Source organism: Salvelinus alpinus, chromosome 2, assembly GCF_045679555.1.
Source record: "Salvelinus alpinus chromosome 2, SLU_Salpinus.1, whole genome shotgun sequence".
NCBI classification, from domain to species: Eukaryota; Metazoa; Chordata; class Actinopteri; order Salmoniformes; family Salmonidae; genus Salvelinus; species Salvelinus alpinus.
Window position 1 is genome coordinate 93566716 of NC_092087.1, and position 15699 is coordinate 93582414.

Sequence of the window (15699 nt, forward strand, 5' to 3'; positions counted from 1 at the left end):
GTATCTGGTAATGTGTATGTATCTGGTAATGTGTATGTACCTGGTAATGTGTATGTATCTGGTAATGTGTATGTATCTGGTAATGTGTGTGTATCTGGTAATGTGTATGTATCTGGTAATGTGTATGTATCTGGTAATGTGTATGTATCTGGTAATGTGTATGTACCTGGTAATGTGTATGTATCTGGTAATGTGTATGTATCTGGTAATGTGTATGTACCTGATAATGTGTATGTATCTGGTAATGTGTATGTACCTGGTAATGTGTATGTATCTGGTAATGTGTATGTATCTGGTAATGTGTATGTATCTGGTAATGTGTATGTACCTGGTAATGTGTATGTATCTGGTAATGTGTATGTATCTGGTAATGTGTATGTATCTGGTAATGTATATGTATCTGGTAATGTGTATGTACCTGGTAATGTGTATGTATCTGGTAATGTGTATGTACCTGGTAATGTGTATGTACCTGGTAATGTGTATGTATCTGGTAATGTATATGTATCTGGTAATGTGTATGTATCTGGTAATGTGTATGTATGTGGTAATGTATATGTATCTGGTAATGTGTATGTATCTGGTAATGTGTATGTATCTGGTAATGTGTATGTATCTGGTAATGTGTATGTACCTGGTAATGTGTATGTATCTGGTAATGTGTATGTATCTGGTAATGTGTGTGTATCTGGTAATGTGTATGTATCTGGTAATGTGTATGTATCTGGTAATGTGTATGTATCTGGTAATGTGTATGTACCTGGTAATGTGTATGTATCTGGTAATGTGTATGTATCTGGTAATGTGTGTGTATCTGGTAATGTGTATGTATCTGGTAATGTGTATGTATCTGGTAATGTGTATGTATCTGGTAATGTGTATGTACCTGGTAATGTGTATGTATCTGGTAATGTGTATGTATCTGGTAATGTATATGTATCTGGTAATTTCCAGATAACAAGGCATTAGTGTGAAATAATAGCCAACATCTGATCTGAGGCTTTTGACCATTCTTTGTTCTTAATCATTGTTGGGGAAAACTTGGATCCAGATCAGATGTTGGGTACTATATTTATTGAATAGTATATGAATCCTGTTAATTAAAATATCAAATTTGGCCACAATAAATTAGCTTAATTTCTCAGAGATCAAATGACAATTATATTATATAACACAATAATTAATCTTAATTTTATATTATATAACATAATAATTCATCTTAATCTGAGATGGTGGATGTGGAAATCTTATTTCTTCTGGTCTTCTGAGTTGGAACTACCTGAGGTGAAATAGGTGTCCATGCATTGATAACCTTTAACAGCGGCTAATGCAGCCCCTGCTACTAAAGACAATGGAGAGCTGTACATGGCTCCCAACCCCAATGCAGCCGTACTGGCAAGTGCTGACCACTTGCAGTCATTCAATTTTTCTTCTCTTCTTCTTATTTCTTCCTCCTCCTGTCTCCTCTCTCTCTCTCTCTTCTCCTCTTCCTGTTTCTTCCTCTCCTCCTCCTCTTCGATCTTCATCTGGGCCTCCTGGTACATCTCATTGGTGTAGTGTTTTCCTCCATTCTTCTCCACCATCTCCTCTATTTTCTTCAGCAGCTCTGGGACCTGAGTGTTGTGTTTTCTCTTGTCATTGTTTAGGGAGTGATATCTGCCCCCACAGATATTGATGAGTTTACGTAACTCTTTGCTCTTAGCAAGAAACTCCTCTACTGATTTACCCTTCAGTAGATCTCCATGTGTGAACAGCAAGATGGTGTACATTGAGGCATCTTCTCCAAAGTTCTCCTGGATCCACTTCACAGTGTTCTGCTCCTCCTCTGTGAACCTCCCCAGTCTGATCACCAGCAGGAAGGCGTGGGGTCCTGGGACTGACATGTAGATGGCCTTTTCTATTTCACTTTTCATCTCTTCTTTAGACATTGTTGTGTCATAGAGCCCCGGGGTGTCGATGACATCAATCTTCCTCCCATCCACCACTCCACTCTGTTTCTCACTCTGTGCAGTCACAGACACTGGAGAATCCTCTGCTTGAAACACCTCTCTCCCCAGGATGGTGTTTCCTGTTGTACTCTTCCCTGCTCCAGTCTTCCCCAGCAGAACTATCCTCAGGTTAGAGGGCTGCCCTGAAACTGTGGAAACAGACAAGAAATGATTGATTTTGTAATAATATTTTAAGATAAATGCACAAGTCAGAGGACTAAAGGTCAAGAGGACTAAAAGTCGATAGAGAACTAACGATCAATGGAAATAGTGTTTTTTCTGTAAAAGCAAATTATTGATCAATGGGTCAGAGACATTGGAGGAATTTGTCTTGACATTGATCCTGAAACAGGCCATTGGCCCAGTTTTATTGCAAGGAATTATGATTGGTCAACCACACGCTAGGCTTGCGTTATAAAACTACATCCCGTCCCTTTGTTCTGTGGAAAGAATCACTGAAAGGAGAGAATATCTGAGGACAGGGAGAATGAACATCTACCTCTCAGCATAACATCTATGATTTGTCCTCTTTGACTAAACCTATTGTTCTCCCGCTGATTTGCTTTGGGGTCTGTGTTATTGAAGAGTAACATCAACTGCTAACACTGATAGTGGGTGTCTTGATAAAAGGCTACTGAAAACCCTGTGTAAGTCCATGTATATAAATATATATATATATGTGTGTGTGTGTGTGTGTGTGTGTGTGTGTGTGTGTGTGTGTGTGTGTGTGTGTGTGTGTGTGTGTGTGTGTGTGTGTGTGTGTGTGTGTGTGTGTCTTTCCTGGTTGTGGGTTGATGAGACATTAACTGCTTTTCTTCTAGTCAAATAGTCAAATAACATTCAGCTTATACACCCATATATACCCAACAAGACATGCCAACAGAGATCTCTTCACAGTCCCCAAGTTCAACATTAAACAAATAAATAAGATTAATCAACTTCTCATGGAATGGCAGGACATGTGTAGGGACACATACACAAACAAACAACAAATGTTTTGTATTGTATTGTATAAATATTATTATTATTATTATTATAATATATATTTATTTATTTGTGTGACTGTCCTTGTCTATCAATGTTTTGTTACTTGTCATGTTTTGTGTTTTTTTGTGGACCCCAGGAAGAAATATGTGCTGCCTCTAGAAAAGACAATGGGATCCAAATAAACAAACAAACAAGTGTGTATGTGTGTATTGTGTTTGTGTGTGTGTGTGTACCTTGGCATTGACCAGTGAAGTCTTGCAGACAGAGTGTCAACAGGAACATAATCCTCAGAGTCCTTCCTCTTCCTCGTTCCATTACTACAACTGCAGCCAATCAAAAACATGGAAACAGACGATGACCTCATTACAAAATATAAAGTCCACATTTCTTTGGTGACTCATGCAGTGTTCTGCAAAGTTCCTACTTTTACAGATAATAATTTTTTCTCAGCTATTTGACTTTCAAACAATAAAAACTATTAAACTATAAACTAAAAAAAGAGTGATGATATGTGGTATAACTGTGGATAAACACAGTACATTCCTTAACAAAGTAGCCTACATCAGGTGAACATAATGTACTCATATGGGGCGTATCAAATGACATTCCAAACATGGCTATTATTCTACCGTTGCCTGGCTGCTGCTGTTAAGACCAGATAGACCAGTTAGAGGTTGTGTCCCATTACCATCAAACAGCACAGCTACTGTGTAGACAGACAGGAAGAGTTCAGACAATAATTACATTACATCACATCTACTGTGTAGACAGACAGGAAGAGTTCAGACAATAATTACATTACATTACATCACATCTACTGTGTAGACAGACAGGAAGAGTTCAGACAATAATTACATTACATTACATTACATCTACTGTGTAGACAGACAGGAAGAGTTCAGACAATAATTACATTACATTACATCACAGCTACTGTGTAGACAGACAGGAAGAGTTCAGACAATAATTACATTACATTACATCACATCTACTGTGTAGACAGACAGGAAGAGTTCAGACAATAATTAAGTGGAATCAGTAGAACTGAAACCAGTACTTAATGAGTAAATCAGGAGGTGTCTGAACACAAAGCATGTGTTCCTCTGTTCCTCTGCTCAGACGTTGCTGACACCAGATCTTACAACGCCTGGATAGGTATTTTACATATCAGCTAACCACATCATGTGTTTCAGCAATCTGTCAGTCAACCATTGGTTGATGCATGCAACCTCTAAGCAGTGGAACGCGACCTTAGTCACTACTGACATAGTTATAAACATCAGCTGTTACAGAGTTATAAACATCAGCTGTTACAGAGTTATAAACATCAGCTGTTACAGAGTTATATACATCAGCTGTTATAGAGTTATAAACATCAGCTGTTACAGAGTTATAAACATCAGCTGTTATAGAGTTATAAACATCAGCTGTTACAGAGTTATAAACATCAGCTGTTACAGAGTTATAAACATCAGCTGTTACAGAGTTATAAACATCAGCTGTTACAGAGTTATAAACATCAGCTGTTACTTAGATATTAAACAGTATTAAAGCAATCACTACAGTCAAAATATCATTAGTAATCAATTACATCAAACAGTAGTTGTAAACTAATCAGATCATCAGACAGTGTCCACAGAATGTCATCACTATAATACAACAGTGAATAATCAGTGTCCTCGGTTCCTGAACTTGGACTTTCAGTAACTTACTCTGGTGTCATTTACTGTAAACACTGCAGATGTCAGCTCAAATGTCTATCTGGTTTAATACAAGTTTTCTCTGAGTTCTATCTGGTCTTCTCTGAGTTCTATCTGGTCTTCTCTGAGTTCTATCTGGTTTTCTCTGAGTTCTATCTGGTCTTCTCTGAGTTCTATCTGGTCTTCTCTGAGTTCTATCTGGTCTTCTCTGAGTTCTATCTGGTCTTCTCTGAGTTCTATCTGATCTTCTCTGAGTTCTATCTGGTCTTCTCTGAGTTCTATCTGGTCTTCTCTGAGTTCTATCTGGTCTTCTCTGAGTTCTATCTGGTCTTCTCTGAGTTCTATCTGGTTTTCTCTGAGTTCTATCTGGTCTTCTCTGAGTTCTATCTGGTCTTCTCTGAGTTCTATCTGGTTTTCTCTGAGTTCTATCTGGTCTTCTCTGAGTTCTATCTGGTCTTCTCTGAGTTCTATCTGGTTTTCTCTGAGTTCTATCTGGTCTTCTCTGAGTTCTATCTGGTCTTCTCTGAGTTCTATCTGGTCTTCTCTGAGTTCTATCTGGTCTTCTCTGAGTTCTATCTGGTTTTCTCTGAGTTCTATCTGGTCTTCTCTGAGTTCTATCTGGTCTTCTCTGAGTTCTATCTGGTCTTCTCTGAGTTCTATCTGGTCTTCTCTGAGTTCTATTTGGTCTTCTCTGAGTTCTATTTGGTCTTCTCTGAGTTCTATCTGGTCTTCTCTGAGTTCTATTTGGTCTTCTCTGAGTTCTATTTGGTCTTCTCTGAGTTCTATTTGGTCTTCTCTGAGTTCTATTGCTCTGGTGTCATGTACTATGTCAACAGATATGAGAACAAACCATAACAAGTCTAGTGACTATAAACCCGCACCTTGAGTGTCACATATAGAACACTGTATAAAATGTGTATTAAAGAAACTCTATATATGCTAAATATTGTGATGATCACTCTATACTAAATATGAGATTTAGGGAACTTACATTTCCCCATTGGCTTTGTGTTGTGGGAGGTACCTGTGAGGTTTGTCCCAAAAGGCACCCAGTACACTGTATAGTGCACTAGGGTCCTGGTGAAAAGTATTGTAAAGGGAATAGGGTGCCATTTGTGACACATCCCACATGTTCTGATGTGTTTCAGACTGTCCTTCCTATTTAGATACCTGTCTCTTACCACATGTGCTGATGTGTTTCAGACTGTCCTTCCTATTCAGATACCTGTCTCTTACCACATGTGCTGATGTGTTTGACTGTCCTTCCTATTTAGATACCTGTCTCTTACCACATGTGCTGATGTGTTTCAGACTCTCCTTCCTATTCAGATACCTGTCTCTTACCACATGTGCTGATGTGTTTGACTGTCCTTCCTATTTAGATACCTGTCTCTTACCACATGTGCTGATGTGTTTCAGACTGTCCTTCCTATTTAGGTACCTGCAGGTGTGTCCCTCACAGCAACAACCTGCTATAAGATGGGTGTTGACCCAACATCGACCCCCTTGAACAAGATACAGTATACTGCACTATCTCTGCACTAAACAAGGTGCAGTATACTGCACTATCTCTGCACTAAACAAGGTCCAGTATACTGCACTATCTCTGCACTAAACAAGGTCCAGTATACTGCACTATCTCTGCACTAAACAAGGTACAGTATACTGCACTATCTCTGCACTAAACAAGGTACAGTATACTGCACTATCTCTGCACTAAACAAGGTACAGTATACTGCACTATCTCTGCACTAAACAAGGTACAGTATACTGCACTATCTCTGCACTAAACAAGGTACAGTATACTGCACTATCTCTACACTAAACAAGATACAGTATACTGCACTATCTCTGCACTAACCAAGGTACAGTATACTGCACTATCTCTGCACTAAACAAGGTCAATGTTTCAGGTAAAAGTCTAACCATGGTTCTCCTTTCACTGTTCTACAATATTAAAATGTGTATAAATACAAACAAATTGTAATCATATGATATTAATATTAACATACCTGTTATCAATAAAATGTCTACATAATATTGTGCTTCAGTTATTAAAATACTTTAGATTGTTGTACAACATTTAATTAGTAAATTAGTTAAGTTGAATACTCACTTTTAGTGTGGTTGCACGGATCTGTATATTGTTGTCTGCTGTTGTCACTGAGAGCTGAAGCAGTGGACCTGCTGGTTTTGCATAGCCAGATGCCCCAAGTGGGTGGAGATTTACCTTAAGGACCAATGGAATGGTCTAAAACTCATGCAATACTAAAACGCCCAATGTGCTGCAGCTTACATTCTGTTAAGTTTCATTTTCCCAGCACTTACTCAATTCTAGCCAATGAGAGAATGTTGCTAGGCAAACATTGTTCTACCCAGGATAGGCTAAATCTGAATTTTGATTGGGTTTCGCTGTTCAACCATGGCTGCTTGCCAGAATCATAAGATAGGCCACGTCTTTGGATAAAATGGAATGTGTTGGATACATAGAAGCCTACTGGGAAAAAATTGGTTAAAAATTGAATAACAAATAAAACTGCATTTTGAAATGTAACTGTATACTGTAACTTTATAGTTGCCTAACCTGGTCCCAGATCTGTTTCTGCTCTTTCCAACTCCATAGAGTACAACAGTATGAGTCATAATACCCATAAAACCCAGCTGTCAAACAGGGAAATGGTTCCAATCATTTTTCCACCATTCATTTTTCACATAGAGGATTTTAGAAAAACTTAACTTAAAATGCTATGTCATAATATGTCTTATTAACAACTGACATAACTTGTCATAACCTATCATAACATGGTTATAACACTGTCATGACACATATATTTAGACCTGACATACCTGACATATCTTGCATTATTTTATGGTTGGTTATGACTCCTACATAAGAGTCAAACACACATGGGTAACTTTTTAATGGGTGGCTTTTACTTCAGTAAACATCATAAACATCAGCTGTTATAGAGTTATAAACATCAGCTGTTATAGAGTTATAAACATCAGTTGTTACAGAGTTATAAACATCAGCTGTTACAGAGTTATAAACATCAGCTGTTACAGAGTTATAAACATCAGCTGTTACAGAGTAATAAACATCAGCTTTTACAGAGTTATAAACATCAGCTGTTACAGAGTTATAAACATCAGCTGTTACAGAGTTATAAACATCAGCTCTTACAGAGTTATAAACATCAGCTGTTACAGAGTTATAAACATCAGCTGTTACAGAGTTATAAACATCAGCTGTTACAGAGTTATAAACATCAGCTGTTATAGAGTTATAAACATCAGCTGTTATAGAGTTATAAACATCAGCTGTTGTAGAGTAATAAACATCAGCTGTTATAGAGTTATAAACATCAGCTGTTATAGAGTTATAAACATCAGCTGTTACAGAGTTATAAACATCAGCTGTTACAGCATTATAACATCAGCTGTTACAGAGTTATAAACATCAGCTGTTACAGAATTATAAACATCAGCTGTTATAGAGTTATAAACATCAGTTGTTACATAGTTATAAACATCTGTTGTTACAGAGGTATAGACATCATCTGTTACAGAGTTATAAACAAAAGTTGTTACATCGTTATAAACATCAGCTGTTACATAGTTATAAACATCAGTTGTTACAGAGTTATAAACATCAGCTGTTACAGAGTTATAAACATCAGTTGTTACAGAGTTATAAACATCAGCTGTTACAGAGTTATAAACATCAGCTGTTAGAGTTATAAACATCAGCTGTTACAGAGTTATAAACATCAGCTGTTATAGAGTTATAAACATCAGCTGTTACAGAGTTATAAACATCAGCTGTTACAGAGTTATAAACATCAGCTGTTACAGAGTTATAAACATCAGCTGTTACAGAGTTATAAACATCAGCTGTTAGAGTTATTAACATCAGCTGTTACAGAGTTATAAACATCAGTTGTTATAGAGTTATAAACATCAGCTGATCCAGAGTTACAAAACATCAGCTGTTACAGAGTTATAAACATCAGCTGATCCAGAGTTACAAAACATCAGCTGTTACATAGATATTAAACAGTATTAAAGCAATCACTAGAGTCAAAATATCATTAGTAATCAATTACATCAAACAGTAGTTGTAAACTAATCAGATCATCAGACAGTGTTCACAGAATGTCATCACTATAATACAACAGTGAATAATCAGTGTCCTCGGTTCCTGAACTTGGACTTTCAGTACCTTACTCTGGTGTCATTTACTATAAACACTGCAGATGTTAGCTCAAATGTCTATCTGGTTTAATACAAGTTACAACAGGTAGACACCATCCAGCACAGAAGCTGGTCTTCTATCTGGTCTTCTCTGAGTTCTATCTGGCCTTCTCTGAGTTCTATCTGGCCTTCTCTGAGTTCTATCTGGTCTTCTCTGAGTTCTATCTGGCCTTCTCTGAGTTCTATCTGGTTTTCTCTGAGTTCTATCTGGTTTTCTCTGAGTTCTATCTGGTTTTCTCTGAGTTCTATCTGGCCTTCTCTGAGTTCTATCTGGTCTTCTCTGAGTTCTATCTGGTTTTCTCTGAGTTCTATCTGGTTTTCTCTGAGTTCTATCGGGACTTCTCTAAATTCTATCTGGTCTTCTCTGAGTTCTATTTGGTCTTCTCTGAGTTCTATCTGGTCTTCTCTGAGTTCTATCTGGTCTTCTCTGAGTTCTATCTGGTCTTCTCTGAGTTCTATCTGGTCTTCTCTGAGTTCTATCTGGTCTTCTCTGAGTTCTATCTGGTCTTCTCTGAGTTCTATCTGGTCTTCTCTGAGTTCTATTTCGTCTTCTCTGAGTTCTATCTGGTCTTTTCTGAGTTCTATCTGGTCTTCTCTGAGTTCTATCTGGTCTTCTCTGAGTTCTATCTGGTCTTCTCTGAGTTCTATCTGGTCTTCTCTGAGTTCTATCTGGTCTTCTCTGAGTTCTATCCTCTCTTCTCTGAGTTCTATCTGGTCTTCTCTGAGTTCTATCTGGTCTTCTCTGAGTTCTATCTGGTCTTCTCTGAGTTCTATCTGGTCTTCTCTGAGTTCTATCTGGTCTTCCCTGAGTTCTATCTGGTCTTCTCTGAGTTCTATCTGGTCTTCTCTGAGTTCTATCTGGTCTTCTCTGAGTTCTATCTGGTCTTCTCTGAGTTCTATTGCTCTGGTGTCATTCACTATATCAACAGATATGAGAACAAACCATAACAAGTCTAGTGACCATAAACCTGCACCTTGAGTGTCACAAATAGAACACTGTATATCATGTGTATTACAGAAACTCTAAATATGCTAAATAATGTGTTGATGTTGAATACGAGATTTAGGGAACTTACATTTCCCCATTGGGTTTGTGTTGTGGGAGGTACCTGTGAGGCTTGTCCCAAATGGCACCCAGTTCACTTTATAGTGCACTAGAGCCCTGGTCAAAGTAGTGCACTACGGTCCTGGTCAAAGTAGTCCTCTAGGGCCCTGGTCAAAGTAGTGCACTAGGGACCTGGTCAAAGTAGTGCTCTAGGGCCCTGGTGAAAAGTATTGTAAAGGGAATAGGGTGCCATTTGTGACACATGCCACATGTGCTGATGTGTTTCAGCCTGTCCTTCCTATTTAGATACCTGTCTCTTACCACATGTGCTGATGTGTTTCAGACTGTCCTTCCTATTTAGATACCTGTCTCTTACCACATGTGCTGATGTGTTTCAGCCTGTCCTTCCTATTTAGATACCTGTCTCTTACCACATGTGCTGATGTATTTCAGACTGTCCTTCCTATTCAGATACCTGTCTCATACAACATGTGCTGATGTGTTTCAGACTGTCCCTCCTATTTAGATACCTGTCTCTTACCACAGGTGCTGATGTGTTTCAGACTGTCCTTCCTATTTAGATACCTGTCTCTTACCACATGTGCTGATGTGTTTCAGACTGTCCTTCCTATTTAGATACCTGTCTCTTACCACATGTGCTGATGTGTTTCAGACTGTCCTTCCTATTTAGATACCTGTCTCTTACCACATGTGCTGATGTGTTTCAGACTGTCCTTCCTATTTAGATACCTGTCTCTTACCACATGTGCTGATGTGTTTCAGACTGTCCTTCCTATTTAGATACCTGTCTCTTACCACATGTGCTGATGTGTTTCAGACTGTCCTTCCTATTTAGATACCTGTCTCTTACCCCATGTGCTGATGTGTTTCAGACTGTCCTTCCTATTTAGATACCTGTCTCTTACCACAGGTGCTGATGTGTTTCAGACTGTCCTTCCTATTTAGATACCTGTCTCTTACCACATTTGCTGATGTGTTTCAGACTGTCCTTCCTATTTAGATACCTGTCTCTTACCACAGGTGCTGATGTGTTTCAGACTGTCCTTCCTATTTAGATACCTGTCTCTTACCACAGGTGCTGATGTGTTTCAGACTGTCCTTCCTATTTAGATACCTGTCTCTTACCACAGGTGCTGATGTGTTTCAGACTGTCCTTCCTATTTAGATACCTGTCTCTTACCACATGTGCTGATGTGTTTCAGACTGTCCTTCCTATTTAGATACCTGTCTCTTACCACAGGTGCTGATGTGTTTCAGACTGTCCTTCCTATTGAGATACCTGTCTCTTACCACATGTGCTGATGTGTTTCAGACTGTCCTTCCTATTTAGATACCTGTCTCTTACCACATGTGCTGATGTGTTTCAGACTGTCCTTCCTATTTAGATACCTGTCTCTTACCACAGGTGCTGATGTGTTTCAGACTGTCCTTCCTATTTAGATACCTGTCTCTTACCACAGGTGCTGATGTGTTTCAGACTGTCCTTCCTATTTAGATACCTGTCTCTTACCACATGTGCTGATGTGTTTCAGACTGTCCTTCCTATTTAGATACCTGTCTCTTACCACATGTGCTGATGTGTTTCAGACAGTCCTTCCTATTTAGATACCTGTCTCTTACCACAGGTGCTGATGTGTTTCAGACTGTCCTTCCTATTTAGATACCTGTCTCTTACCACATGTGCTGATGTGTTTCAGACTGTCCTTCCTATTTAGATACCTGTCTCTTACCACAGGTGCTGATGTGTTTCAGACTGTCCTTCCTATTGAGATACCTGTCTCTTACCACATGTGCTGATGTGTTTCAGACTGTCCTTCCTATTTAGATACCTGTCTCTTTGCACAGGTGTATGAAATGTCTGCTTTGTTCTGCAGTCATCAACATGATGCACTGACTTCCCTCACGGTCCTTGTCATCACGAGGTGTGTTTTGATGGAATGATGTCCTTCTCATCACAAGGTGTGTTTTGATGGAATGACGTCCTTATCATCACGAGGTGTGTTTCTAATGTCATTTCCAGTAAAAGGTGTGTTATCGTAGCGTGTGTACCCGGATCCTATTTCTTTGTGTGTAACAGTCAGTTTAGCTTATGAAACATTTGCTTAGTAACCAGACACCAATGTGATCTGTTGGACAAAACGTGATCTGTGAAAGACTTACTGTATTTACACAACCCTTGTGATAAGGATATATGTGAGGGTTTTTAAATCAGGATAAATCCTCTTATCTGTTCGAGCTCATTAATGATAGAATGTTCAAATGTGACCCAATTCAAGAAGCTAGGCACTACTTCACAGCTTGATTGACAGAAATGCCTTTAAAACTAACTTGTATGCTGTCTGCAAATACAGGCCCAGTCGGTTTAGCCACGTAAAAAGTCAGGAACCTTCCCGCTAGCCATGATTGGCTGAGATAATGGATGTGCTGGATATGCCGAGAGATGAGTTCGGATTGGTCTGCCATGTAGCACGCTTCTGTCTATAACATGAGCTGCTCAGTATGTGAAGATACTGAGCAGCTTTTTAAAAAGATATAACGTTAGCAATGGACTGCTCTCAACAACATTTCTGCCTTGAATTCAGCAGACGCTATAGACAAAGATCAGTGGGGACAAGTTGTGATGGACTACTACTACGCTTAGTGTGAACTGGAGTGACTTGACACAGGTTGTGATAAGAGTCACAATGATAATAGTCCTTGACTCAAAGCAGCATTTCAAACGTTGCTTGTTAGGGAAGGTAGTTGTAGGAACGTTGGAATGGTTTAGTCGGCTTCCTCAATAATTGGTCCAGATGATCCATCGCCTGCAGGAGCGGCGAACACCAGCACTGGGGAATCCACCAGTCATGCCTTCAGACATACCACCAGCACCGGGGAATCCACCAGTCATGCCTTCAGACATACCACCAGCACCAGGGAATCCACCAGTCATGCCTTCAGACATACCACCAGCACCGGGGAATCCACCAGTCATGCCTTCAGACATACCACCAGCACTAGTGAATCCACCAGTCATGCCTTCAGACATACCACCAGCACCGGGGAATCCACCAGTCATGCCTTCAGACATACCACCAGCACTAGTGAATCCACCAGTCATGCCTTCAGGCACACCACCAGCACCGGGGAATCCACCAGTCATGCCTTCAGACATACCACCCGCACCGGGGAATCCACCAGTCATGCCTTCAGGCACACCACCAGCACTGGGGGATCCACCAGTCATGCCTTCAGGCATACCACCAGCACGGGTTGAATCCACCAGCCATGCCTTCAGGCATACCACCAGCACGGGGGAATCCACTAGCCATGCCTTCAGGCATACCACCAGCACGGGGGAATCCACCAGTCATGCCTTCAGGCATACCACCAGCACCGGGGAATCCACCAGCCATGCCTTCAGGCATACCACCAGCACCGGGGACCACCAGCCATGCCTTCGTTCATACCACCAGCACGGGGGAATCCACCAGTCATGCCTTCAGGCATACCACCAGCACCGGGGAATCCACCAGTCATGCCTTCAGGCACACCACCAGCACTGGGGGATCCACCAGTCATGCCTTCAGGCATACCACCAGCACGGGTTGAATCCACCAGCCATGCCTTCAGGCATACCACCAGCACGGGGGAATCCACTAGCCATGCCTTCAGGCATACCACCAGCACTAGAATCCACCAGTCATGCCTTCAGGCATACCACCAGCACCGGGGAATCCACCAGTCATGCCTTCGGGCATACCACCAGCACCGGGGAATCCACCAGTCATGCCTTCAGGCATACCACCAGCACCGGGGACCACCAGCCATGCCTTCAGGCATACCACCAGCACCGGGGACCACCAGCCATGCCTTCAGGCATACCACCAGCACCGGGGACCACCAGCCATGCCTTCGTTCATACCACCAGCACCGGGGAATCCACCAGTCATGCCTTCAGGCATACCACCAGCACGGGGAATCCACCAGTCATGCCTTCGGGCATACCACCAGCACCCTGGTACAACTTGGTGATGATTGGGTTGTACACAATGTATCAATTGATGGTTCAGACTTTTCCATATTCTGTTCCAGTTAAAGGGTTGTTCAGATTCAATTAGATCTATGGACCATACTCTTTGAATGTTTAGCTCAGAATATGAGCTTTCCAATAGTTCTTTATACATTTTTTATTTATTAACTTTGACTTATTGAGGGTAGCCCAATTGAGACCAGGGTCTCATTCCCAATGGTGCACTGAATACAAACATTTTCTCCCAAACAGGAAGGAAAACTAACATGACAAATTGAACAAGGAGAATAAAAATAAGCACAAATAACCAACTCAACACCACAATTTCAAAATATAAACCACCACAATCAATCGAAAGAACTGCAAGTCGCCTCCAGAGTGGCACAGCGGTCTAAAGCCCTTATTGCAGTGCTAGGGGTGTCGCTACAGACCCGGGTTCGATCCCAGGCTGTATCACAACTGGCTGTGATTGGGAGTCCCCATAGGGCAGCACACAATAGGCCGGCATCGTCCGGGTGAGGGGAGGGTTTGGCCGACTCCTTGTGGCGGGTCGGGCGCCTACAGGCTAACCCCGGTTGTCAGTTAAATAATGTTTCCTTCGACACGTTGGTGCGGCTGGCTTCCGGGTTAAGCGGCGGGTGTTAAGAAGTGCGGTTTGGTGCGTCATGTTTCAGATGGCGCATAACTCGACCTTCGCCTCCCGAACCCATTGGGGAGGTGCAGCGATGAGACAAGATCGAAGTTGTGGAGAAAAAAGGGGTAAAATACAATCTTCATTGAAATAATTCAACACCAGAGTCCTAACCTGCACTAGAGGCTCCAGGGAAACAAGATGCAAGGAATTGTGTAGGTTATTCCAACAATGGGGCAATAAAACTAAATGAGTATTTACCTAAATTGGTAGAGACTAGAGGGACCTCAAGAGTTAAGTAATCTTACGAGCGGCTTTGGTAGCTCATTCTTTCATGCAATAGTAACAAAGTTCGGTACGTTGGAAGCTTCTGTAGTAGAGCTTTGTAAACAAAAAGGGAGGAATGAAGAGATCAACAATACTTTAATGAGGACCAGCCAACCTTTTAATACAGGATGTAGTGGTGAGTATTAAAACTGTCACCTGTGATAAAGCAAAGGGCACTATGGTAGACTGCATCCAAAGGTTTAAGAGTAGAAGCTGATGCAATCTGGTAAATGGTGTCACAGTAGACAAGAACTGTCAGGAAAGTTGACTGTACAATCTGCTTCCTGCTATTTAGGGAGAGGCAAGATCTAGTCCTAAAACAGAAGCCCACTTTGCATACAGATGAATATTACAAGTTATAACAGATTAACCAATATTATTTATATTAGTAGTAAAGAGAACAGGTTCCAGTAGCAGGAAACTGGACATGACACCATCAGAAATCACACATTGAGTCCTGTCTGACAGATCATTTTCAAACAACTTTCAACAAGCCTGATTCAGGCCTATTTCAGTCAACCTTTAAATGAGTGTGATGGTCAACAGTGTCCAAGTCTTTATCATGTTTCTGATCAAAGTAGTTGAACATCTAAAACAAGTGTAGCAGCTGAACCTGCTCTGTCCAGGTCTGACACCTGATTGGTTCACATTAAGAATAGATGGGATTCTAACACCTGATTGGTTCACATTAAGAATAGAGTGGGATTCTAAAACCTGATTGGTTCACATTAAGA

General features: G+C 40.7%; 1 protein-coding gene across 1 annotated transcript in view; it reads right to left on the reverse strand.

The window, feature by feature from the left end:
* Window positions 1-1012: 1012 nt before the first annotated feature.
* The window catches only part of LOC139541745 (GTPase IMAP family member 8-like), a 39446-nt gene continuing 24759 nt past the window's right edge, over window positions 1013-15699 (reverse strand). Inside the window, exon 5 of the mRNA XM_071346714.1 lies at window positions 1013-2117. Within this exon, the coding sequence (XP_071202815.1) occupies window positions 1248-2117 (870 nt within the window). The 3' untranslated portion in view covers window positions 1013-1247. The remainder of the gene's footprint in view (window positions 2118-15699) is intronic.